At 52.9% G+C, this 25,877-nt stretch overlaps 1 protein-coding gene across 1 annotated transcript in view; it reads right to left on the bottom strand.

The window, feature by feature from the left end:
- The window catches only part of STIP1 (stress induced phosphoprotein 1), an 812,376-nt gene that overhangs the window by 201,360 nt on the left and 585,139 nt on the right, over positions 1 to 25,877 (bottom strand). Inside the window, exon 8 of the mRNA XM_069650819.1 lies at positions 22,700 to 22,820. Coding sequence (XP_069506920.1) covers positions 22,700 to 22,820 — 121 coding nt within the window. The remainder of the gene's footprint in view (positions 1 to 22,699; positions 22,821 to 25,877) is intronic.

Raw genomic sequence — 25,877 nt, 5'->3', positions numbered from 1 at the left:
GGCCAGAAGGGACACTGTGTCGAGCCTCGCTCCCAGAAACAGTGCGACTTGCGCGGGCACCAGGTGGGATTTGGCGTAGTTCACGGCGAATCCCAGGTCCGTGAGGAGTTGGACGGTCCTTGCCGTGTGGACCACGGCGAGCTCCCTCGTCTTGGCGCGGATGAGCCAGTCGTCCAGGTAGGGGTAGACGTGAATCCCCTCGCGGCGCAGCTGCGCCGCCACCGGTGCGAGGCACTTGGTGAATACCCTGGGTGCCGACCGTAGTCCGAAGGGAAGGGCTTTGAACTGGTAATGACGCCCTTGGACCACGAACCTGAGGAATTTTCGGTGCCCCTTTAGGATGGGAATGTGGAAGTAGGCATCCTCCAAATACAACGACGATAGGAAGTCTCCTTCCTCCAGCTGACCCAGGACGTGCTGGAGGGTGACCATCCGGAACTTCTGCGCCTTGATGAACTTGTTCAGACGTCGCAGGTCTAGGATGGGGCGCCATCCTCCCGTCTTCTTCTTCACGAGGAAGTATCTCGAGTAGACTCCGGAGCCCCGAAGCCTCTTTGGGACGAGTTCGATGGCGCCCTTTCTGAGCATCGCCTTTACCTCCAGGAGAAGTTGAGGGACGTGAAGTTCTTTCCTGGCCACGGGGGGGACGCGCGGGCACCTTCTTTGAAACTCGAGCGCGTGGCCCCGGGCCAGGGCGTCCAGCACCCAACGGTCGGTGGAGATGGACTCCCACACGCTGACGAAGCCCGCCAGCCGGCCTCCCACCGGGGTGCTTCGGTGGGGGCCCGACCCCACGGCCGGTTCAATCCTGCTTGGACGCGGCCTTGCCGCCTTGACCTCCTTGGCGACGACGGCGGGGTCCGCTAGACTTGCCTCGTCCTCTGTAGGCCTCTTGCGACGACGATCGGGCCGCTTGACGGTAGGAAGCGAAACCGCCGCCGGAACCTTTGGAGGCGCCCTTGCCTCCGCCGCTCCGAAAGGGCATCCGTCGTTGCTGCAGGACTCCAAGGGCCCGGGCCGTCTCAGTATCCGCCTTGATGGCCTGAAGGGAATCGTCCACTGTCTTCCCAAACAGGTTGTTCCCGTCGAAGGGCATGTCCAGGACTCTGGTCTGGACGTCCTGCCGGAAGTCCGTAGCTTTGAGCCATCCACGACGTCGAAGGCAAACGCCGTTGCCCAGCTGGCGGAACCCAGTGTCGGCGATGTCCGTCGCCACGGTGATGGCGTGGTCCGAGGCCACCTCACCTTCCTGCAGGATCTCCAGGGCCTCCGCCCTCTTGTCGTCCGGCAGAAAATCCAGCAGGGGAGCTATCTTGTACCAGAGCTCCCTGTCGTAGCGGGCCACGATAGCCAAGGCGTTGGCCGCTTTAATCGTCGTCGCTGCCGACGAGATGACTCTACGTCCCATAGCATCCAATTTCTTTCCCTCGCCGTCCGGCGGGTAAGTCGATGTGGAGGCCCCCCCCGCTTTCTTCCTGGCTGCCGCGGAGACGACGGAATCCGGGGTAGGTTGCGCCTGGAGGCATAGGGGGGCCGTGTCCGGGACCCGGTACTTCTTCTCGTACCGGTCTCTTCTAGCTGGCGTCGTGGAAAGGTTCTTGAGGAGGGAAAGGCCCTCATCCCAAATGTCGTCCAACAGAGGCACTGCGAGGACCGTCTTCCTCTTGGCCTCGCGCCGCTGATAAAGGAAGCCTTCCTTTTTCTTCTCCTCAGGGCAGAGTTGGAAAAGCTCGGAAGCCCTGGAGATCATGGAGTGGAAAGATCCGATCTCGTCGGGCGGAGAAGCCCTGGTGGGAGGCGACGACGGAAAATCCTCGTCGTATGCCTCGTCGTCCGTACCCGTCGCTGCCGTGTCAGTCCCCGTATCATCCCCTCGGGTGGACGGGGAGGAGGGCTGGACGGGGCGCGACGGTTGAAAAGGAGGTGGTGGATGGATCCTTCTTTTCTTGGTAGGGGGAACACCAGAAGGTCCCGGTTCTGGATCCCCCGACGGGAGAGGTTCCTCCGTCGGTAACGGTAGCCTCGTCCTTATCTCGGAGCATAAGGACTGTATGGCCAACAAAATGGCCGCCGAGTTGTCTTGCGGCGCTGGCAGAGGGGAGTCCGACGGGCGAGCAGGGGCCCCGTCGGTATCCTCGACGATGTCGTAGTCGTCACCTGCGTTGGGGTCCATTCCGACGGGCTGGCCTTCTTCCACGCCTAGGCCGTGGCTTAAGACCTCGATCAGCTCCTCTTCTGAGGTTGAGGCCGAATCTACGACGACGCCCTGCCCCCCCTTCTTCCCCACGGAGGGTTTCACGGGGGTCCTATCGATGGGCACAAAAGACGACTCCCTCCTCGGAGGCAGGGAGATTCTGGGCCCTGAGGTCGCCACCACTGGTGCAGCCACCACAGGCTGAGCCAGGGCCGCCGCGACCGTTTCGATAGAGGGCTTGGTCGGATGGATCAAGGCCTTCACCACCTTAGGTGCGCTCACCGCCTTATCCTTGAGGGAGGGGGCACTGCCACGCTCCTCCTCTGCCTTAGAGCTCGACCGGGGCCTCTCCAGGAGCTTCGCCGGGTGCTCGGCCTTCCTCTTACCCGACCCAGAGCGTTGGCTCGTGGTTGATGGTGCCGGGGAGGGTGCGCCCTGCCTGGCGCCCGTAGAGCCCGACCGTTCGGCGCTCCCGGTGCCAGCGGACTCGCGGTGCTTGGCCTTATGTTGGGCTCCCATCGCCGGGGCGCCCTCAAAGGTCTTAGAAGACCGCTCGGATTTCTTCTTCTCGCCAGACGGGCTCTTACCCTCCAGCCAGTTGGCGAGACGTTGATGGCGGTCCTTCATGGTCCGTTCCGACATGTTGCCGCAAAACGCACAGTCCTTCTCCACGTGCGTCTTGTCCTCATGAAGGCAGTAAAGGCAGAAAGAGTGTTCGTCCTCCTTAAAGACGTTCTGCAGCTGGCATCCAGGGCAGACCCTGAACAGCTTTCCGGGCGTCGAGCTTCCCTTCTCCTGGGCCATCTCCGAGACCGGGCCTGAGAAGCTTCTGGAGTCCTCCGAAGTGTAGCTCGACGAAATCTTCACCCTTGAGGGGCACAGATGAATCCGACACGGGTCCCCGTTGATCGGATGTAGGATCGGTGGAGCTTGAGGCTCTTTTGACCGAAAGAATCGAAGTTTTTTGTGAAAAAGCGCGAAAAATAGCACTAACGCTCGAGAGCAATAGCACGAGGATCCCAACACATGAACGTGCGGTAAAAATCTGAAGATGGCTGCCAGAGGCGGTGCTTAGGTAGAGGGCAGTCATTGGCTGTGGTCAGTATGACGCAGAGACCAGTGATTGGTTATTACTACGAAAGACAGATCAGAAACGAAACTGATACTGGTTTTTTCTTTACCGAGGATTCCCAGCCTGACGACGGGGAATATTCATGAGCATGTGAATCCATGCCAGACCCCATGCTGGAGAAGACATCATTCCGAGGAGGGACTTGATGGACCTCACCTTGGCCGCGTCGGAAACCAACATCCGCTGTACCTTGCCCAGGATGGACCTGGTCCTTTCCTCTGACGGGGAGGCCAGAAGGGACACTGTCGAGCTTCGCTCCCAGAAACAGTGCGTTTTGCGCGGGTACCAGGTGGGACTTGGCATAGTTCACGGAGAATCCCAGGTCCGTGAGAAGTTGGACGGTCCTTGCCGTGTGCTCCACGGCGAGCTCCCTCGTCTTGGCTCGGATGAGCCAGTCGTCCAGGTAGGGGTAGACGTGGATCCCCTCGCGGCGCAGCTGCGCCGCCACCGGTGCAAGGCACTTGGTGAATACCCTGGGTGCCGACCGTAGTCCGAAGGGGAGGGCTTTGAACTGGTAGTGACGCCCTTGGACCACAAACCTGAGGAATTTTCGGTGCCCCTTTAGGATGGGAATATGGAAGTAGGCATCCTCCAAATCCAACGACGACAATCAAGTCTCCCTCCTTTAGCTGACCCAGGACGTGCTGGAGGGTGACCATCCGGAACTTCTGCGCCTTGATGAACTTGTTCAGACGTCGCAGGCCTAGGATGGGGCGCCATCCTCCCGTCTTCTTCTTCACGAGTAAGTATCTCGTGCAAACTCCGGAGCCCCGAAGCCTCTTTGGGACGGGTTCGCTGGCGCCCTTCCTGAGCATCGCCCTTACCTCCAGGAGAAGCTGAGGGACGTGAAGCTCTTTCCTGGCCACGGGGGGGGACGCGCGGGCACCTTCTTTGAAACTCGAGTGCGTGGCCCCGGGCTAAGGCGTCCAGCACCCAACGGTCGGTGGAGATGGACTCCCACACGCTGACGAAGCTCGCCAGCCGGCCTCCCACCGGGGTGCTTCGGTGGGGCCCCAACCCCACGGCCGGTTCAATCCTGTTTCAACGAGGCTTTGCCGCCTTGACCTCCTTGGTGACGACGGCGGGGTCCGCCAGACTTGCCTCGTCCTCTGTAGGCCTCCCGAGACAACGAGCGGGCCGCTTGACGGTAGGTGGAGAAACCGCCGCCGGAACCTTTGGAGGCGCCCTTGCCTCCGCTGCTCCGAAAGGGCGTCCGTCGTTGCTGCAGAACCCCAAGGGCCCGGGCCGTCTCAGTGTCCGCTTTAATGGCCTGAAGGGAATCGTCCACTATTTTCCCAAACAGGTTGTTCCCATCGAACGGCATGTCCAGGACTCTGGTCTGTACGTCTTGACGGAAGTCCGTAGCCTTGAGCCATCCACGCCGCCTAAGGCACACGCCGTTGCCCAACTGGCGAAACCCAGTGTCGGCGATGTCCGTCGCAATAGTGATGGCGTGGTCCGACGCCACCTCACCTTCCTGTAGGATCTCCAGGGCATCCGCCCTCTTGTCGTCCGGTAGGAAGTCCAGCAGGGGAGCCAGTTTGTACCATAGCTCCCTGTCGTAGCGGGCCACGAAAGCCAAGGCGTTGGCCGCTTTAATCGTCGTCGCTGCAGACGAGATGACCCTGCGTCCCATAGCGTCCAATTTCTTTCCCTCGCCGTCCGGTGGGGAAGTCGATGTGGAGGCCGCACCCCCCCCCCCGCTTTCTTCCTGGCCGCCGCGGAGATGACGGAGTCCGGGGTAGGCTGCGCAGGGGGCCGGGCAGGCACAGGGGGGCCGCGTCCGGGACCCGGTACTTCTTCTCGTACCGGTCTCTTCTAGCTGGCGTCGTGGAAGGGTTCTTGAGGAGGGCGAGGCCCTCATCCCAAATGTCGTCCAGTAGAGGCACCACGAGGACCGTCTTCCTCTTGGCCTCGCGCCGTTGATAAAGGAATCCTTCCTTTTCCCGTCTTCCTCCTTAAAGACGTTCTGCAGCTGGCATCCAGGGCAGACCCTGAACAGCTTTCCGGGCGTCGAGCTTCCCTTCTCCTGGGCCATGTCCGGGCCTGAGAAGCTTCTGGAGTCCTCCAAAAGCGTAGCTCGACGAATTCTTCACCCTTGAGGGGCGCAGACGAATCCGACACGGGTCCCCGTTGATCGGATGGAGAGTCGGTGGAGCTTGAGGCTCTTTTGACCGAAAAAAACGAAGTTTTTGAGAAAAAACGTGAAAAAATAGCACTAACGCTCGAGAGCAATAGCACGAGGATCCCAACACATGAACGTGTGGTAAAAATCTGAAGATGGCTGCCAGAGGCAGTGCTTAGGTAGAGGGCAGTCATTGGCTGTGGTCAGTATGACGCAGAGACCAGTGATTGGTTATTACTACGAAAGACAGATCAGAAACGAAACTGATACTGGTTTTTTTCTTTACCGAGGATTCCCAGCCTGACGGGGAATATTCATGAGCATGTGAATCCATGCCAGACCCCATGCTGGAGAGCTTGGATATTGTCAACAGAGGAAGCAAAATTCATAAGAGGGAAGGAAGACAAGGGCAAGCATTGGAGGAGGAGAAAAGGGATTCACCCTAGTTCCTCGAAGCAGAACACAGTTCCTCATTCAAGGAAGAAGTTGGTGCCACGGAAGTTGTTCCTGGTAGTTTCCTGCAGACCCACGGTTCCTGGTACTTCGGTCGTGGAGACGAGAAGGAGGGCGTCTGGAGGGGTCTGCAGGGATGAGGCCAGCAGCAGCGATGGTAAATAAAAGGTGCGCTCCTTTAAAACAGGAGAGGCTCTTCGGATGGCTATCCGGACCACTACAACAGGGTGCAGCGATTTCGACCACGAAGAGGCTCCTCTGGCTGTGGAGATGAGCCGGTTGACCCCACCAGCCTCAAGGGAAGACGACTCCGGACTGGATCTTCTCTGGTCGTCGAAGGGTAGATAGCTCAGGACTGCAGCCGGGCTTCACTGGGATGGGGTAGTTGCAGCAGCCGTCTTTTGCGCTTCTCTTTGGTTCCTTGTAGTTCCAGTGGCGACTGACTTCCAGCCCAAGAGTCCTGCCTTTTATGCTAAAATCCCCCATTCACACAGCCTGGCTGTCAATCACGCAGCAGGGGGGTTGTCCAGCCCGGACAACCACCTCAGCCAATCATGGCAAAGTGCGACTTGGGTTTCCTAGGATACCCTATGCAGGGGGTGACTACACCCCTCCCTCACATTCAGCCCACCTAGACACCCAGAGGGCGGCTTCTTGGCAGAAGCCCGCCAAAAGACAGTGAACAAAGAAGGCAAAACTGGTTTGCTGCGCAAAGTAAAACACAAGAAGAACTTTAAAACAAAATGGTGACTAAACCCAACCGGAGCAAAAGAAAGTATTTGGTCAAGCGGGTTTATGTTTGAGGCTAATATAATAGCCTAAAACAATTCCACGTTTATATAGTATAATCGCAGTAGAAAAGTTAGGGTAGATACCACTGCCACCAGCCAAGTCAATGTTAAAAGAGAAAAACAAAGCTCAGAGGCACAAACAAGGGGTAGGATTTAACCCTTTCCAGTACTCCATGTAAGATGGGTTGTACCGGGTCTGTAGTTAAAATTGACTATGTAAAGTTAATGGCAACTTTACCTGTTTCTGCGGGACAGTAGTCAGCCCCAGAAAAAGGAGTCATTGGGAAGTCTCAGAAACAACCCTGTGTTACTGCACTGAAGGTGCTGTGTAACACACACAAGTTGGGCTCATGGAGTGGTGTGCTCCAGAGTCCAAGATCACACAACAAGTAGAAATGCACATGACAAAACACGGGTAAGAGTGGGAAAAAGAGGCACATTCTTACCAAGTGGAAAGAACAACCTCCAGAAATCCAGCAAAGCTGCTGGGGAAATCACTAGGTGAGGGAAATTAGCCATAGAATGAAAAATTCTACCCAACAGCGTGGCCTTCGTCAGGATAAAAACTTTGCAATTTGCAAGCTGCTCTTTTTATTTAATTCCTTGTCGGTGGTAGAGTTGAAGAGGTCACTACCCTCGAATGAAGGTCCAATACGCGATTATGGACGCGAGGGTTCAACTTGGTAGCCCGAACCCAGGCCGTCCATCTCATGTCCGTGGTGAGGCAGATGGCCCGGAAAGAGGCATCTATGTGGGCCACTGTGTGTCCTGCACTACCAGCCTGTATTCTTCTAGACCCGCCTTGAAGCGTGCCTAGCTCTGTACTGGTAGTACCGGAAGGAAGTCTGCTATTTCCCTGACACAACCTCTGGTTAGTGGCTGTCAGCATACATCCATGTTGGCCTGACGCAGGTGCAGGGAGGCGTTCCAGCACAGTTTCTTCCCGTATGCCTCCAAGATTTTCTCATCCTTTCCTAGCAGAGCCGCCGCCGCCGACGACTGAGGCTCAGGGTGGAGTGACGCTGCATTGATCACAAATGAATGAGGCTGGGGGTGCGCCGATAAGAGTGTATCCTCCTCCATCTGTCTATACTTGGCATCGCGGCACTGATTGACAGGTTGGGCCAAGTGAGGCTTGAGCCAACCCTTCTTGGCCAGAGCCACAACGTCTTTCTGCATCTGGATACCAGTCTTGGTAGGGGGTCATAGGGTGAGGACTTCTGCCAGGACCCCCTCCTCGAGCTGCTCAACCTCAGGTTGAGTAAGGGCCAAATATTCTGCCAAACCTGCAAGCCTGTTGTGGAAGGCCTTCGTTGATGACTGTCAGGGTCCTCCTCATCTGTGCCCAACAGGGTGTCCGGCTGGTCCAAAGCAGGTGGTTGAGTGCTGGGTGCCAGGGGCTGCGGTGTTGAGACTGGGGCCGTTGGCTGCGGTGGAGGCTGCTGTGGAACCGCCTGTACTGTTGGAGCCTGGAGCCAGATTCAGAGGGGCAGCAGGGGCTGTGCTGGGGCCTGTGGTGCCGGAGCCCTGGGGTTTTGGGGGGCGGGGGAGCACGACGGGACGACTATGGTCGCCGGTGGATTGACCAGAGGGAACAAGTGCAGGACTGCATCCAGTAGGCTGGCCCCCATCTAGGCTGTTTGCATCAGTCCTAGAAACTCTCGAAGAATCTCTTCGGAGGTAGGGGGCTGCTGGGGCCAGAGCACACTGTCTGGGTTGCAGGGGGAACCTTCTCTGCGCTGCACTACTGATGGATACACACTGTAGGCCACATACCTGGTTGACACCAGTCCCACCTTGAGACTCGTTCACCCGCCTGCTCCGTTCCTAGGCGTGGCATCGGACGAGCAGCCCTGTTGTCTGGCGCAATGGCCATTTTGTCGGGCTGCGTGCCACCTGCCAAAGCCGTGGTGCATGGCCCTCTGGGCTCAGCCTTGCCCAAGACTCTTGGTGTTGGAACAGGAGGTCTATCCCTCACCTCAGGTCTAGACCTAGAAGGCAAATCACCCTAGTCATTGTCGCCAGTAGTGCTGCGTGAAGGCGCACCCTCTGGCATGGAACCGGTAATAGGGCGTAGCCTCTAGGGTGTAAACCTGGTAGAAGAACCTTGCGTTCCCTCAGCACCGATATCGGTAGGGTACAGAGACCACTCTGCCGTAAGGCCGGCAGCTGTGTTAGCCTTGGTGCGTGTGCTGGTAACAGAACCAGAGAGGTTCCTCCCGCTTGGGTGTTTCCTCGGGAAGGAGTCACCCTTACGGGCTGCGATGGAAAATAATGGTCTTCCCTTGGGCCCCGATCTCTGCTTGACAAACTTCAAGTCCTCTGCAGGCGACCCTTCAAAGAGCTCCCTCCACCTAGCTAGCCGGTTCTTCAGTGAGCGCAGAGTCGGAGCTTCGGACGTGGTGCAACCTTCCTAGCCGTGGTCAGGGCCAAGGCAGCAGAGGCAAAGAGCGTGGGGGTCAGTCGTAGGAAAGAGACCCTAGCAGGCTGGATACCTCCTGAAGCCCACAGAAGTCGACATACCCCGGGGAGGAGCGCGATGCCGGAGGACCAAGTACCTAGATGACAAAGAAAGACAAAAAGATAGAAGAATCCGGGGAAGAGCGTGTGGAATTACATATCAAGGCCAAACCCAGGAGTGCTGGTGAAATCGGCCCCTTCCAGTAAATGTGGAAAAGAGACCGAGGAGTGGCACCGGTGGGCGGAGTCAAGGGAGTGCATGCTCCCAGGGCGGCACCCCTGCACGTCTCTAAATTTCAAGGGGACAAAGGTTTTTCTGGTAAAAAAGGTTTCCGTCTACCTTTCCTAGGAAGAAACACCCATACAGTATGGAGGAAAGGGGGCAGGACGTAAGAGTAAGGTCACTACGGTAGGGAACTTAACCATAAATCCAGTCGCCTTTCTTCTATCCTTGTGGGCGATTCCACCGAACAAGAACATAGGGTGATGCGTCAACCTGCCTCATATCTAGGATGAAGAGAAAAGGTTCTTCAGAACCGCCTGCCCTAACTATGCATCGCACCTGGAGCTGGCGTCAAGCGAATAGTGTTTACAGAATGCTGACTGAGTGGCACAAGTAGCCACCTTGCTGATGACATCCCAAGAAACCGGTCTCTAAAACGCGGCAGACGTGGCCTTCGCTCCCGACTACACAGGCATGAATCCCCTCAGGAACATTTTTGCCCACGGACGTGTAGGCCTCTGAAATGACCTGGACCATCCAATGGGCAATGGAAGTCTTTGAAGCCTGAGAGCTGAGGAAGGAGCCTCCAAAATTCCCAAACAATGCCTCAATTCCTGAAGGATTTCGTCTGAGAGAAAAGTTTAGGACCCCTTTGAGGCTGAAGGAATGCAGGGCCCACTCTACTTCCGAATAAGGGTTCGGGAAGAACACCGGCAGGCAGATCTCTCGATTCAAATGAAATGGGGAGACCACCTTGGTCAAGAAATTTGGGCGAGAGCGCAAGATAACCTTGTTGTTGTGAAACGTGGTGAATGGCTCGCATGAGGACAGACTAGCTCCCCAACCCTGAGCGCAGAGATGGGGGCCACCAACAAAGCAGTCTTTAGCATTGCCAAGCAGATATAAACAAAAGTCATAGGCTCGAAAAGCTTGCGTTGCAAGGCCGCAAGAAGCACATTGAGGTCACAGACCAGATGAGGTCTATGCACCAAAGGAAAAAGCCTAGACAACCCCCTAAAGTGGACCTTAACCACCGGGTTGGCTGCTGAAAACATGCCCTGGGGAATTAATGTAAACTGTGTAAGCCCTATGGCTGCCAAATACGTGCAGCAAGTGTCCACCTGAACTCCAGATTGAGCCAGGTCTGATTAAAAGGCCAGTATGTCATCCAGAGAAAAGGGTCCAGCCCCTTGTCGCAAACCCAATGGCAGAACCTAGTCCATTTGCTCTTATAATGGGATCCAGTCGAGGGCCTTCTGAATGTCCCCGTTGTCACCTGAAAATTGAGCATACTGAAGACTCAGCTGATCAGGAGCAAGGCCCAGTTTGGCCAGATGCTCCACTGCTTTGCCCTGCTGTGTCAGGAAGCTCCTGCTGGGGATCGGAATATGAATGGCACCTTGGGAGCACAATGTCAGCAGATCCAAAAACAAGGGTCTCGAAGGCCAGTGGCGGCAACCAGAATGAGACTTCAGCATGAGACTGGAAGATGTCTGATCCCCTACCTGGCCCTCCCAATCCTGACCTGCCTATTAGAAAAAATGGGGGAACTTGGTAATCAGAGGAGAGAGAAACACGTCCAGGTTTGTGAACCGCCCAACGCTGAAAGAGGGGCAACAAGTTGTTGTGCAACTCCCACTTGTAGGTGTTGAACCCCAAGTGACTCAGCTGGTCCGCTTCTGCATTGCTGTCCCCAGAGGGGTGGACTGCCGAAATACAAATACTCGCTCTGAGGGCCCATTCCCAGATTGAAACCGCCTCCATGCAGAGGAGTAAGGGTGAGTGCTTATTCAGGTAACACTTTGTAGGAGAATTGTCCTTCCTGACCAGGACTACCCTGTCTCTGTTTAGGGGCAAAAATGTCTTGAGGGCCAGGCCCACTGCGCTAAGCTTGAGCAGATTGATGTGTAGGAGGGTCTCTGTCCTGGACCATTTGTATTTATTTATTTATAACGCGCAAACCAGCAGGCCCGGAGGCATCAGGGCGCAATTTGTAAAAGGTTACAGATATGCAGGTATAACAGAGAATCATTAAACATTTACACATGGGATCCGATATGCAGGTATAACAAAGAATCATTATATACATTTACAAGAGGATCTTATATACATATGTACAGTAGTTTCAGTGCCGATAGGTGATAGTAGCGGTCGGCAAGTCAGGGTAGGTCAGGAAGAAACGCGAAGCCGGCCTTAAAGCTGGTTGAAAAGCCAAGATCTAGTATTGGCTTTGAAGGTATTGAAAGTCTTCCGCTCTAATTGAAACAGGGAGGGAGTTCCATAACTTGGAAGCTAAGACGGGGAAACTTGAGCCCCCTGCTTTTTGCAATTTAAATCTGGGGATCGCTAGACAGTTGGATTGGGCTGTTCTTAGAGGTCGGGAGGTAGAGTGGCGCGACAGTCGACTACCAAGGTAGATCGGGGCTTTGTTGGCTAGGCATTTGTGCGTAAGGGCGAGTGTTTTGAGTGAAATTCTCTGTTTGACAGGTAGCCAATTTAACTTACTTCTGGTTTCTGTGATGTGGTGGTGTCGGGGAATGTTTAAAGCGGCACGAATGGCGTTGTTTTGTGTCGTTTGAAGTCTGTTCAGGTTCTCTTGGCTGGTGCCAAGATAAAGAGCACTGCAGTAATCAATTTTAGCCATAATAAGGGTTCTCGCTAGCGTAACGCTGTGAGGCGTAGTGAGGAATGGTCTGCAAGCTGCGATAAGTTTGCATGTGTATGCAGACGCAGATCTGACAGCATTAGTTTGTCGGGTTAATGAGTGTGGCATCAAGGTAGAAACCTAACGTTTTGGTATCTTTAGAGACACGAATGATATTACCATCTATGTTAAATGACTGATAGGACGGCTCTAGTCTGCTCAGGCGTTGTGCAGTGCCCAAGATCAGGAGCTCCGTCTTGTCATCATTCAAGCACAACTGATGTTGGGCCATCCAGGCTTGGATGACCAAGTAGACGTCGTTAAGGGCCTTGGTGTCACCTAGATAATCACCAGTGATGGGGATGAGTATCTGGGTGTCGTCCGCATAGTTAGTATAGGAGACACCCAGATAGTCAAGCACATCAAAGAGTGGTTTCGTGAAAATGTTATAGAGTGTAGGTGACACACAAGATCCCTGAGGAACGCCACAGTGAATCGGGGAAGGGTCCACGGCTGCGGATGGGGCAAAGACTCTCATGGATCTGTTGCTCAGGAAAGATTTGATCCAAGCCGCAGCCGAGGAAGAGAAGTTGGCAGCTGAATGGAGGTGCTCGCACAAGATCTGATGGTTGACCAGATCGAATGCGGCTGAAAGGTCGAGAAGTAGTAGCATTGCTAGTTTGCCTTGATCCTTTAGAACCTCGATTTGAGTTTTAAGGTCTAATAATGCGGTCTCTGTCCCGTGTCTGGGGCAGAAACCAGATTGTCGTAGACCTAGCAAGTTATTAGTTTCCAAGTAATTTTGGATCTGAAAGTATGCAGCACGGTCTAGGATCTTGAGCAGAAATGGTACAGTGGTGATAGGTCGGAAGTTAGTGGGAATGTTAGGGTCTAGGGAAGGTTTTTTAAGCAGTGGGATAACCCAAGCGTCCTTCAGATTGTCCGGGACAATACCTGTTTGAAAGAAAGAGTTGATGAAGGCTGTGATGAATGGGGCCAACTCATGCGCTGAGTCCTTGATAGTAGGGGCTGGGCACGGGTCGCCTTGGCAGTTGGTTGGCTTAATTCTAAGAATTATATTTTCTACCTCTGCCACGGTAAGCGGAGAGAATGCGAATGGTGTGATATTGGTAAAGTCTGGCAAGGGGGCCTTAGTGAGGGAAGGAGCGTGGTTGTCGCGCTTCAGGCTGTCCTGTTTATCTTTGATTTTGTCTTGTAGTGTGGAGATTTTATTTAGTAAGGCTGCTTGGATGTTGGCACACCATTTACTATCTTTCACGCATGTGTCAGGGGGGGCGACTGGAGTTTCAAGCTCTTAGGATTTTAAAGAGTTCCTTGGTGTTCGAGTCGGCTTGAATAATGCGGTTGTTGAAAGATTCCTTTTTTGCCGTGATGATGGCATCTTTGTAGGAGAGTGAGGCTAGAAGGAAACTGTCTTTATGCTCGTCTGAGGGGTGGCTTTTCCATCGATTTTCGGCACAGCGTTTAGCTTTGCGGAGCAATCTTAACTGTGGTGTGAACCATGAATTAAGATAAGCTTGAGGTTTAGCCTTTCTAAGTTTGAGAGGTGCTATACAATCAATGGCAGTTCGCATTGTTTGGTTGTAGGTGTGTGCTAGTGAGGTTGGATCAGAGTAAGAGTTGGTGGCTGTGTTAAGGGACGGGTGTAACAATGGGAGGAGTTTCTCCTTGGTTATATCTTTTTTGCTTCTAGTTGGGAGTGCTGGGGCTAATGGTGACGGGATTCGTGGTGTGGCTTCAATGTTGAAAGTTATAATGTGATGGTCGGACCATAGACAGGGGGTATTGTTAAGGACCTTGATATTGCAATTGGAGCCAGCTACCCAGTCAAGTGTTCTACCTTTAATATGGGTAGGCTCTTGGATGTATAAGGTAAGGCCGAGGTCAGTGCGATCTCCAGGTCAGAGGCCACAGGGTCTTTTAAGTCACCAAGACCTAAGTAAAGGTCGCCTAGGATGATTGTTTGCGAATTGTTCTTTGTATTGTTGAGGAGGAGAGTGGAGATTTCACTGACAAAGGTTGGTGCGGGTCCTGGAGGTCTATAGATTAGGTGCATGGTGGCTGTTTGGTTAGGTGTGAGTGCTAGTTTGACAGACAGCAATTCGGCTGATGTGAGTTTGGAATCAGGTAACACTCTTAGGTCAAGAGTATTTTTATGGATGAAGGCCACACCGCCGCCTTTGGAAGAGGCGGTGGAGCGGTCACATCGTGTGATGCCGTAGTTCGGCGGTAGGGCTAACGCTAGTAAGGGGCCAGATGCGGCATGAAGCCATGTTTCGGAGATAGCTATGAAGTCGAGGTCAGACGTGGTGATGAGGTCAGCTATGTCAAGTGCGTGTGCAGTGAGGGATCTAGCATTAATAAGGGCACCTTTGAACATGGGCAGTTTAACCTCGGTGGTGGTGGGTTTGCATGTGGTGGCAGTTGACAGAGATCCAGGAGAGAGGGGGGTTTGTTTCCTGGTGATGTGACGGATGTGGCGCAGGCGTAGGCGGAATCTGGTGCCTAGTCTCTTATTTCTAAGAGAGAGGGGGCAGGGTTGGTTAGGTGTAGGTTTCCTAGCAAAGTGATCCAGCCATAAAGCTGGGTCCTTGAGGTATTGGTTGGTATGGCCTACAGCGGGTGCTGCTGGACTCATTCTAGGTGACACGAGAGGTCGTGGGGGTGCCATGCTGGTAGAAGGCTGGTCCATTTTAACCGAGAGTGTGGAGGTTGCTACCGTAGGAAGCTGGAGAACTTGGGCAAGTCGAAGGGATAGTGTGTAGAGTAATGGAAGGAGTACACTGACATGCATGATGACAGTCCTGGTCACCTAGGTGAGAGAGGAGAGCTAGGTGGCACAACAACCATGTACATAGACAGGGGCCACCTAAGATCAAATTGGCAGTGAAAGGCAAGGGCCATAGAACTAAAGGCACAACATAAATCAGGGCAAAACGCAATCAGTTGTGTTCTATTGGCGACCATAAGGCACAACACAATGTAAGCAAGCAATGTAAGTGGCAGCTTCAGGAGACATCTTCATATTCTAATCCCTAAATTTGTATATATCTACAGTTCATAAATACTAATTTAAGCTGCCATTACCTTCTAATAATGAAGAATCTGGAGCGGAAAGGGCAAAGTTCCTGGCCCCTGGCTCCTATGGCTCCAAACAGGCACCCAACAGGCCTTAGTATGGCCTTTGTTGTGGCCGGCGTTTCCGCCTGCCGGCGGATGCAGGCCGGAGAAAAGTAAAGATGCGGCCTCGTTGTGGCGCCGCGATGCGCCCGGAATTGCGGGGTCAGGCGCTCCGTTAGGACAAGGTCAGGCAGGCCTTGCTCCGAGTGCCCGCCTCCTGGAGCTGGATTCTGGCTTCGGGGGGGGGGGGGGGGGGGGGGCGAGGGGCTCCTGCCCTCTACCCTTGCTGCAGGCAAGTGGAATGGGGCTCAAGGGCACCCAACAGGCCTTAGTATGGCCTTTGTTGTGGCCGGCGTTTCCGCCTGCCGGCGGATGCAGGCCGGAGAAAAGTAAAGATGCGGCCTCGTTGTGGCGCCGCGATGCGCCCGGAATTGCGGGGTCAGGCGCTCCGTTAGGACAAGGTCAGGCAGGCCTTGCTCCGAGTGCCCGCCTCCTGGAGCTGGATTCTGGCTTCGGGGGGGGGGGGGTGCGAGGGGCTCCTGCCCTCGCTGCAGGCAAGTGGAATGGGGCTCAAGGGCACCCAACAAGCCTTAGTATGGCCTTTGTTGTGGCCGGCGTTTCCGCCTGCCGGCGGATGCAGGCCGGAGAAAAGTAAAGATGCGGCCTCGTTGTGGCGCCGCGATGCGCCCGGAATTGTGGGGTCAGGCGCTCCGTTAGGACAAGGTCAGGCAGGCCTTGCTCCGAGTGCCCGCCTCCTGGAGCTGGATTCTGGCTTCGGGGGGGGGGGGGGGTGCGAGGGGCTCCTGCCCTCTACCCTTGCTGCAGGCAAGTGGAATGGGGCTCAAGGGCACCCAACAGGCCTTAGTATGGCCTTTGTTGTGGCCGGCGTTTCCGCCTGCCGGCGGATGCAGGCCGGAGAAAAGTAAAGATGCGGCCTCGTTGTGGCGCGGCGATGTGCCCGGAATTGCGGGGTCAGGCGCTCCGTTAGGACAAGGTCAGGCAGGCCTTGCTCCGAGTGCCCGCCTCCTGGAGCTGGATTCTGGCTTCGGGGGGGGGGGGGGGGTGCGAGGGGCTCCTGCCCTCTACCCTTGCTGCAGGCAAGTGGAATGGGGCTCAAGGGCACCCAACAGGCCTTAGTATGGCCTTTGTTGTGGCCGGCGTTTCCGCCTGCCGGCAGATGCAGGCCGGAGAAAAGTAAAGATGCGGCCTCGTTGTGGCGCCGCGATGCGCCCGGAATTGCGGGGTCATGCGCTCCGTTAGGACAAGGTCAGGCAGGCCTTGCTCCGAGTGCCTGCTTCCTGGAGCTGGATTCTGGCTTCGGGGGGGGTGCGAGGGGCTCCTGCCCTCTACCCTTGCTGCAGGCAAGTGGAATGAGGCTCAAGGGCACCCAACAGGCCTTAGTATGGCCGGCGTTTCCGCCTGCCGGCGGATGCAGGCCGGAGAAAAGTAAAGATGCGGCCTCGTTGTGGCGCCGCGATGCGCCCGGAATTGCGGGGTCAGGTGCTCCGTTAGGACAAGGTCAGGCAGGCCTTGCTCCGAGTGCCCGCCTCCTGGAGCTGGATTCTGGCTTCGGGGGGGGTGCGAGGGGCTCCTGCCCTCTACCCTTGCTGCAGGCAAGTGGAATGGGGCTCAAGGGCACCCAACAGGCCTTAGTATGGCCTTTGTTGTGGCCGGCGTTTCCGCCTGCCGGCGGATGCAGGCCGGAGAAAAGTAAAGATGCGGCCTCGTTGTGGCGCCGCGATGCGCCCGGAATTGCGGGGTCAGGCGCTCCGTTAGGACAAGGTCAGGCAGGCCTTGCTCCGAGTGCCAGCCTCCTGGAGCTGGATTCTGGCTTCGGGGGGGGTGCGAATGGCTCCTGCCCTCTACCCTTGCTGCAGGCAAGTGGAATGGGGCTCAAGGGCACCCAACAGGCCTTAGAATGGAAGGGCCATGTTCTATGAATCGTATAGCCCTTCAGAGTAGCCCCCCCAACGCGAAAGAGGAGTCAGTCATCACCACCAGGGTACACTCCGGACGAGTAAAGGGGGCTCCCACTGAAACATTGTCATCCATCAGCCACCAGTGACGGTCGTGCAAAAGGAGCAGTGGGAATGGGATCCTGTACAACTGAGACCCCCGTCTCCTGAACCCTGTTGGCCGCCAGGTGGAGGTGCCTCATCTTGAGACAGGCGTGCTGCACAGTCAGCATGCAGGAGGCCATCAGGGCCCAGAATGTGCACCACCATGCAGAGGTGCTCTAGTTAGACAGAAAGTGCCCCACCTGCTGAACTGTAGTGTTCCAACGCACCCCTAGTAAGACAAGTTCCTGAGATCGGCATAACTGACTTCCTTCGGTTGAGGTAAAACCCCATCTGATGAAGGACATCTGCCAATCTCTGGTGGGACCGCCCTGCTCTCACCAACCAATTGTCCAGATAAGGGTATAGATTGTGTACCTCTAGGCAGAGAAGGCCTGCCACTACATTCATCAGCTTCGGGAAGACACAAGGGGTCAAGTTCAGGCCGAAAGGCAGCACTTTGCACTGGAAGTGGTACAACACAATCATGAACCGGAGAAACATCAGATGCAGTTGATATATGGGTACATGCAGCAACGCTTCCTTGAGGTCCAGAGAACACATCCAGTCACCTGCACAGAGATTCAGCTATGTGCGTGAAGTAATCATCGTGTAGTGTTCGAGCGGTAAAGACCGATATAGAAATTACAGGTCCAGGACTACCCTCAGGCCAGCCTGGTTGTTCCTGGGTACTGCAAAACTACTGGAATAGTAACCAAAGCCCCTGTCTACAAGAGGAACCAGTTCTTTCGCCTGCGTCTCCAAGAGCGAAAGAACCTCCCGTAAGAAAGCTTGGGACCCGATCTGACGGAGATGATGGTAGAGGCAGAAGGCTGAAGCCTGTGGAGACTACGGAGAGGATCCACGGGTTGCTGAAAAGCAGCATCCAGGTGTCCTGGAACAGAGCCAAACAGCCCCCCACAGGCGAGCTGTGTTCAGAGGTCAATGCGCTTGATGGGCAGGTCTAGCATCTGCTCCTGCACGACTGATGAAAACTTGGTGGCATGCATCCAGGACGTCTTCCTCATCTCGATCCCAAGACACAGTCATCTGCTGGCTCTGTCCAAGTGGGAGACCGAAGACTCCATGAGGTCCTGCACAATGGCCCGGGCATCTGCCAGCCCAGCATTGAAGGAGGCTCGTCTGTAGGGAGGTCGGGCAGCAATTCCCAGAGCTCCCGCCACAGCTTCTGGTTAGCCGCGGCCAAGATGGCATCCACGTTGACCTGACACAGATTAAGTCCTGAGATGGAGTAACAGCTTCCCCAAGGAGCGTGTCCTCCTTGGAGAGGCAACTGGAGGTGGCTCCCGTGGAGTAAGACTATGGTTTAGTATACCAAGGAGGCCACAGCCACCATGGAGGAATGGGGCTGCGCGTGGGATGCTAGGAGGATTGGCTCCCTGTCTGTCAGCCACCTGCAGCACATCCATTTGGAGGGGACTGCCGGACCGGACTCTGGTGTGCTTCACCAAAAACTTGCCGAGCACCCCCCAACTCCCGAGGTGCTTCTTCTAGAAGGGGCACCTCCCCATGGACTCCCCCAGGCCCTTAAGGCAGTCAATGTACTGCTACTCAGTTGTGAGGGAGGCTGAAGGCTTTTTCCCTGCAGCTGATAAGTGTTATTCTCTCCATGCTGGCAGTGTATTTGGCTGCATGTCGTCGGCTTGACCAACCACTCCTCTTGTCCACAGTGCACAGTCAGATCTCCGTCAGGCTCCCAGTTCACTGCCATGGGGGAGGCGGGTCCGAGATGCTATTTGTGAGAGTCTAGGAAAAATCTTGATTCATCACAACTTCATTGGTATCCCAATAGGTACCAAAAAGGTACATTGAGCTACCAATGGTGTAAAATACCTTGCATACTGGGTAACTCCAAAACTAAAGTACAGCTACCACCAGCCTACTCCCTACAAATGTAGGGTTATAGATTCACCGTAGATCACAACTGGGAAGCGTAGGAAGTAACCGTGACGCCTTATGGGCAAACCAGGCCTAATACTCTCAATTTGTGTAAAAGGGTTGAAATTACAGGGGATGGGGTCACATCACTGGCAGTCCCAATAGCCACCACCAATTGCTCAGAGAACCAAAAATAAAAAGGTAAAAAAGCAAAATGTTTGAGGGGCCCTAAAAGGTAGCCCTAGAACCGCCAAACTTAACAGTGAAAACAGCCCCCCCCCCTGCCTTCTGCACTTGGCCAGAGCTGCGCTGCTCTGGCAGCACTTACTCCTAGCTTGCTGCCCTGAACACAACCACCCCAGTTCCCTGCATTTCCTTGCTCTCTTCACCCTGTGTTGTCTCACATGCACAATCCGAATGACACAAGGCCTAGTAGGATCAGTTGTCTTGTTTTTCCCACCATCTTCCCTCCCTTGTCTTGTGGCGCCTAGAAACACTTGTGTACATGCACGTTATAAATGCCATATCATATGTGCTAAGTGCAAACAGGGCAGCGCAGCTCTGGGTAGGTGCAGGAGGTCTGAAGGGTTTATAGCTCTAGGTGCACGGTAGACCCAGAGACAGTGCAGGGAAGACTGGTCAGGGAGGAGCCTGGTACCCAGTGAATTCCGAGCGAACCCAGCAACCCATCGGCGCAGCTGAACAGGTAAGTTAGCAAGGAAGCGAGAGAGCATAGGCAGACAAGACAAGGAAGGTCTTTAGCCATTTCCGGAAGTTTAGGTGGTCCGGTTCAAGTCAGAGAGGCCATTCCAGATGGGGGCACCTGCAGAGGAGAGAGCTAACCCATACTCTGCTTGGAGAAGCGTCTGACCCTTAGAGAGGTTGAGGTAGCTGAGCAAAGGGCTCTAGAAGGAAGGTATTGCAGAAGAGAGTTGGATGTAATGTGGGCCCCGGACCCAGAGAGCCTTGAACTTGGTCCTTGCAGCCAACGTGAGCTAGTGGAGAGATGTCAGGGCTTGGGAGATACTGTTCCTGGACTTGAGGCCAAGGATAAGTCTTGCAGTCCTGTTCTGGATTAATTGCAGAGCGCCAAGAGAAGACATAGGGAGATGGAGAAAGAGGCTGTTGCAGTAGTGCAGCCTGGCGAGAACCAGGGCTCTGGAGACCTTGAGCTTCTGGGGGAAGTGCGAAGAGGTAGAATACCTCCAAGAAGGTGCAGCTGAAAGTGGGCCTTCTTGGCAAGGTCCGTGTTGCGAGGCGAGAAGGAGAGAGTGGAGTTGAAGAGGACACCAAGGTTTTTTGCCTCACATGAAGGCGAAGGTAGAGGGCCCACGGAGGGCAGCCATGGCGAGAGAGAAAGCGAGCAGGGGTCCCAAAGAGAAGGATCTCGGTCTTCATGGCATTAAGGCAGAGATCGTTTGAGGTGTCCCATTCCTGAGTCACGGATAGACAGACAGGATTGAGCAAGGGAGGAGAGGAGGCTGAACACAAAGTTAGAGAAGAAAGTGGAGATCAAGCAAGCCAAAGGGGTCAGATAGACATTTAAGGGCCAAGGTGAGAGGATAGAGACCTGGGGACCACCACAAGTGGAGAGGGGTGGTTGAGAGAAAGGACCCAAGTTGGACCTGGGAAGGTTGGTCCAGGAGGAAGGTGGTCAGCCATGCCGGGGCCTGATCCGCGATACCCAGGTTCTCATGGAGTCCACTGATTAGGGTGGTGTGCTAGACAGCGAAGGCAGAGGAAAGGTCAAGAAGTAGGCAGACAGAGGGGAAAAGCTGGTGTCGAGATTAGCAAACCGATCTCTCCTGAACACCCAAGAAAGTTTCTGTGCCTCTAGCTGCTCTGAAGCCATGCTGATGGTCATGGAGACAACCAACATTCAGTGTGGCGAGTAAGCTGGGAGGTGGCCAACTTTTCCAGACGTTTGTCCAGAAAAGGAGTGAGAAATCGGACGATAGTTTGTCAGACATGTAGGATCGGCAGGAGGTGCACAAGGTAGTGCTTTGAAAAAACACTGGCAGGGACTTCAAGCGCCAAGTTTGATGGCAAGGCTAGGAGGGATTTATATTCAGCAGAGACATACTTGAGGCCCCCAGGGCAGAGTCTGAAAACAATTCTAGGGGCTTGAAGGGTCTATATAACATTCTTCTGTGCTACTAAATTTAGTTTTCTGGTGGGGAATTGGGCACGGGTCACGAATTTCCAATCAGCCCAAGGACAATACCAAGTCTGGGACTAATATGGGGCTGAACACTGGCACTGGAACCACAAGTGCTATAATCGCAAGTCCTTAGGGGTAAAAAAAAAAAAAAAAACAATTAGGAAATCTAAAACCGTTGCCAATCCAGTCTTGAACATTTTTCATTTGCACAGAAATCCATTAGAAAAGGTTGACTTAAAGAGCACTTAGTATCTGTAGATAGACTCCAAGGTCTGTACTTAAGACCTTCGCACTGCAATGGATAAAGAGGAAAATGCACAAAATGAGGCGGATGGCTTGAATTATTTTTTGAACAATTATAAAACTAACAAGAATTCTCAGCCCAACAACTGACAATATGGAAAGCATGTGCCCCTGGGAGAATCTTTCCATAAGCAGTGTTCAAATGAACTCTAATAGACATGCTGCTGCTCTAAAGTGGCTTAATGAAGGAGTTCTGGTAAGACATAATTGGATTCACAATTCCTTTAGGAGCAGACATTGAATATTTGTCAGTTCCTTAAGAATGGTGTATCTAGCAGCTTCCTGATTAGCTAGAAGGTTCTTGCGCTTGTGTAGCAAGTTAAGAAACAAAACTTAAGGATCACAGGAGCAGGTCTTCCAGATTCAAATAACCAGGCTGCTCATAGTAGTATTCTGGTATTAACCCTGTGCAACAAGCACAGAAAGCTATTCAGCATCATCAATAAGGAAACACGGATTTCATCAGACTAATTTACACGGGGGCTCATCAAAATATCCAGCATAGAGTTAATCTGTCTTCTGTGAAAAAGTATACATAGAACCTCTTGAATGCAGATGAAAGGAATTAAACCATTCAAGGTACTAGTGTTCACTGCATGTTGAAAAGTAAATTATTTTTTTTCTGCTCTGAATCCTCCGTTCCTTTCCTGAACCTTGCATTTTTAATAAAGGAACACTTTAATTTTATGATCATGACTTAATATGAAGGTCGTTCATGTGTAAATGTGAAGTATATTTCGATGACTGTGCACAATTTACCCTCAACATTCTTTACTTCATGTAGAGTATCCACACAAATATAAATTGTTAAATCCCATCAAGTAGCTACCAAATTTAGACACAGTACTTTAAAACATCCAATTTCATTTGGACATTGGGGTATGCATAGTGTGCTTATGTTCAGTCCAGCTTGGTCCAACAGCTTCATCCAACTCTAGAACACATGGAGCACTCGTGCAACGCCAAAGGAGTGCCAATGGTACAAATTCATGCCTGATGGGGACCTAGGTGTATACAGTCTAGAGCATAATAGACCGAAGTCCATGACGATTCATCAAGCATCTCATTTTGCAACTACAAACAAAATCATTGCAGCTCTGTAGTGCTTAAACACACCTGCTGGGACTTCTTCAGCACCTCAGGAGTTCTGTGCTCCGACAAGCTCTTGTTATAATACTGAATTGCCTCCTTGTACTTCTCTTCCTTCAGATAGGAGTTTCCAATTCGTGCATATGCCCTGAATAAGGAACAGTTAAATTATTTTAAAACAGCACCTCATTTACAGCAAAAAACAAATTATTTGTAAGCCGCCTTTTATTCAAAAGTAGTGTACCATAAGAGTAAAAAGATGTAACACTCCCCCACCCATAGGACAAAGAATCCGACGATAGACCAAGGTCTGGATACACAGTGTACTATGAACCTAAAGGGCTGAAGATAACGGGGGGGGGGAGGTTTGCAGAGGTACTAATCTTTTATACACCATTAGCCAAAAGCTTAAAACAGTCAAGCAAACTGGTCATGAAAAGAGGGATCTCACAAAAATGGCAGCATTATACTTCCTCTGTCACAACAGGGAATTAGGAGTTGGGTCCATGAGGCTTTCTGGTTAGCAACTGTGTGAATGGACATTTCTAAAGTGGAATTATAAAGGCTGCACTGTGGACCTGGGCGTCTGCTGGTGTTTAGGCACTTTAACCGTGGACTAGGCTGATGCACAAGTAATGGGTCAGGTTGATCGCTTCTGCCTCCACCAAATAATATTATAGGCAAACCCCAGCAGGAAAGTACTATGCTTGTCACCTGCTGGCTACGACAAATGCATTGTTAAACATTACTCGGAGGCAGAGTGACAACAGCCAGTACAATCTGTCAAATAATATACATTTATAGGTCCTAATTCCCTCCTAGAAACAGATCAAATTAGTCCAACTACAAGGTTACGGTTAGGAAAGATCTTCTTTATGCCACTTTGTCATTTACTTTGACTCTTTCAGTCATTGAGTACAGGTCTTCCAGGGCTGTCTGTTCCGCTTAGGGCTGGTGCTTTCCAGTCCGCCATTAAAACTCAGAGCTCCAACAGGTACAAAGCACAGCAGCCAGGATCCTCCTGGCCCTTGACCCCCAAGAGGCACATCACACCCACCCTCCATATCCTCCACTTGCTCACAGCGACGGGACATTTCCGAAGCCATGTGCATCACCCAATGTGCCTTCCACAAGACTGGCCCAGAATAACTTCACCAGTAATAACCCTTACCAACTGTGGAGAATCCTGCCCCCCCATCCCCCACTGCATTAGAACCCTGCCTAATGTCTCCTACCAGGTGGCCAGGAAAGAGCAGAAGCTTTCTGATCCCAAACCTGGGGCAGGTGTAAGGCAGGAGGATGACCCGGGTGGAGAGGAGGCCCAGAACAGTAGAAGATTTTGCAGGGTCAGACAGTATTTCTCGTTGGAGAGAGACATTCTTGTCACAGGGTTAAAGGAGGAATTGGCTTGTCGTTATTTTGAAATATCACAGCCTAAAGGAATAGTGTGCTCAAAAATGTTATTGTCCCGAGCGTTCGGGCAAGTCATTATAAGCAAATGATCAATCGTAAAAAGGTTTCCGATGCATCTTATCTTTGTTTTCCTCACGTTTACACATGCGAAAACGTGTAGGGTGCAGCCATCTTGTGCTAATCATAACCGGCGATCGATCGCCCTACGATGAAATGCACTCGCAGCAATAAATAAAAACGCTTATTCTGTAAGGGTTCCACTTGAAACACTGGTGTATAGGCACGTTCTAAATGCCTTATCATAGCCTTCATTTTTCTAATTGAATTTCAGATGCACCATTTGAAGTTGGCTGCTACACTTATCAGGTTAATTTGATTTAAATATGTATACGTTTCTCTTTCTCAGGTGGTACAGGCTGGTGGCCTATTCCTTTACAGGGTGGCTTTATTGGCGACTTGATACCACAATTGACGAGTGCCCGCCTGTGTCGTAGTTTGTTGGTGCCATCAACATCACCCTATTAAATAAAATACATCTGAGTAAATAAGGATATTTTTAGAGTTTTTCAGCGAGTCAAGAACACACGCAATCGTCTACGAGTGTCTTGCTAGAATGGTTGTTGCACGGGTGAACTGAACGAATGGAGGCGCTAGAAATAATTTGCAAAGTGGTCCAACATTACACATTTTGATCTAGCTCCATGTTGGGTTTACCTATTCTGGCTATGAGGCTATTTCCTGTATGTGTGTATGTCTAGGATTAGAGTGTTGAGTATGGAGTGTTGACTGTGTGGAATGTTATGATGTAAGTTGCTGTGATTCCAGAAAAGTCAGTTGGGAACTTATGCTTAGCACAGGGGGACCGGTAGATGTTGCTTTCCCTTGGACTTGTCTCATGTTTGCCTTACTTACCCCTGTGTGCCTACCTGTAACTAAAAGAACCCAGTAAAGTCTGTCTACGTCACCTCTGGCTCCTGAGTGATTTATCCAACCCCAAATCTACATCCAACACTCCACCTTTTCCTATGATATGTGAAAAATACAAAATGGGCAGAGTGCAGAGGCACACCGGGAAATCTCCACAGTACCCAGTAGCCCAGTCCAGCCCTGGTTGGTGCATTTTTGTCCCCATCCATCCCCCTTCAAGTAACAAATGTCATTTCGCACCTATGACCGTGCCCTCCCAAGGGGGGCTGGGTGGATGTGACCGCTCAAGTTGTCAAACACCATGTACACTTCAAAGGGATCTTCCACACGGTGACCATTGTCCACATGGCATCATCCCCAGGCCTTGTGTCTCCAGGCTCCCCCCCTTCAAAGCCCAGGCCCTGCAATCAACAAACGTGTGTCCCTGCAGCCTAGTTACAGTCTTTTCTTGCTCGCCCTATGCCCATCCACCCAACCTTCCAGTATCAATGTCATTTCGCACCTATGACTGTGCCCTCCCAAGGGGGCTGGGTGGGTGTGACTGCTCAAGTTGTCAAACACCATGTCCACCTCAGAGGGATCTTCCGCACAGTGACCATTGTCCACATGGGCACCGCAGACCCTGTGGCAGATGGGAACCATTAAGATGTGGCAGAGTGGGTGTCCATGAAGACGTCATCTGTTCACATAAACACACACTTGTGCAAGCCTTCATAAACACCTTGAGTTTTACCATGAAAACAAGTGGGAGATCTACTAGGTATATCGTCATCGAGCTACCTGTGCACCGGACACTTGTTCCTCTGCTTGCTGAATCTGCTCATCTGTTTGCCAAAGTAGGGGTAAGTCAACTAATTATTTCCCT

This window comes from Ambystoma mexicanum, chromosome 3p (genome assembly GCF_040938575.1).
Source record: "Ambystoma mexicanum isolate Mex_15411 chromosome 3p, UKY_AmexF1_1, whole genome shotgun sequence".
NCBI classification, from domain to species: domain Eukaryota; kingdom Metazoa; phylum Chordata; class Amphibia; order Caudata; family Ambystomatidae; genus Ambystoma; species Ambystoma mexicanum.
Note: the sequence above shows the minus strand (reverse complement) of the source record. Positions and strands in the feature narration are given on the sequence as shown.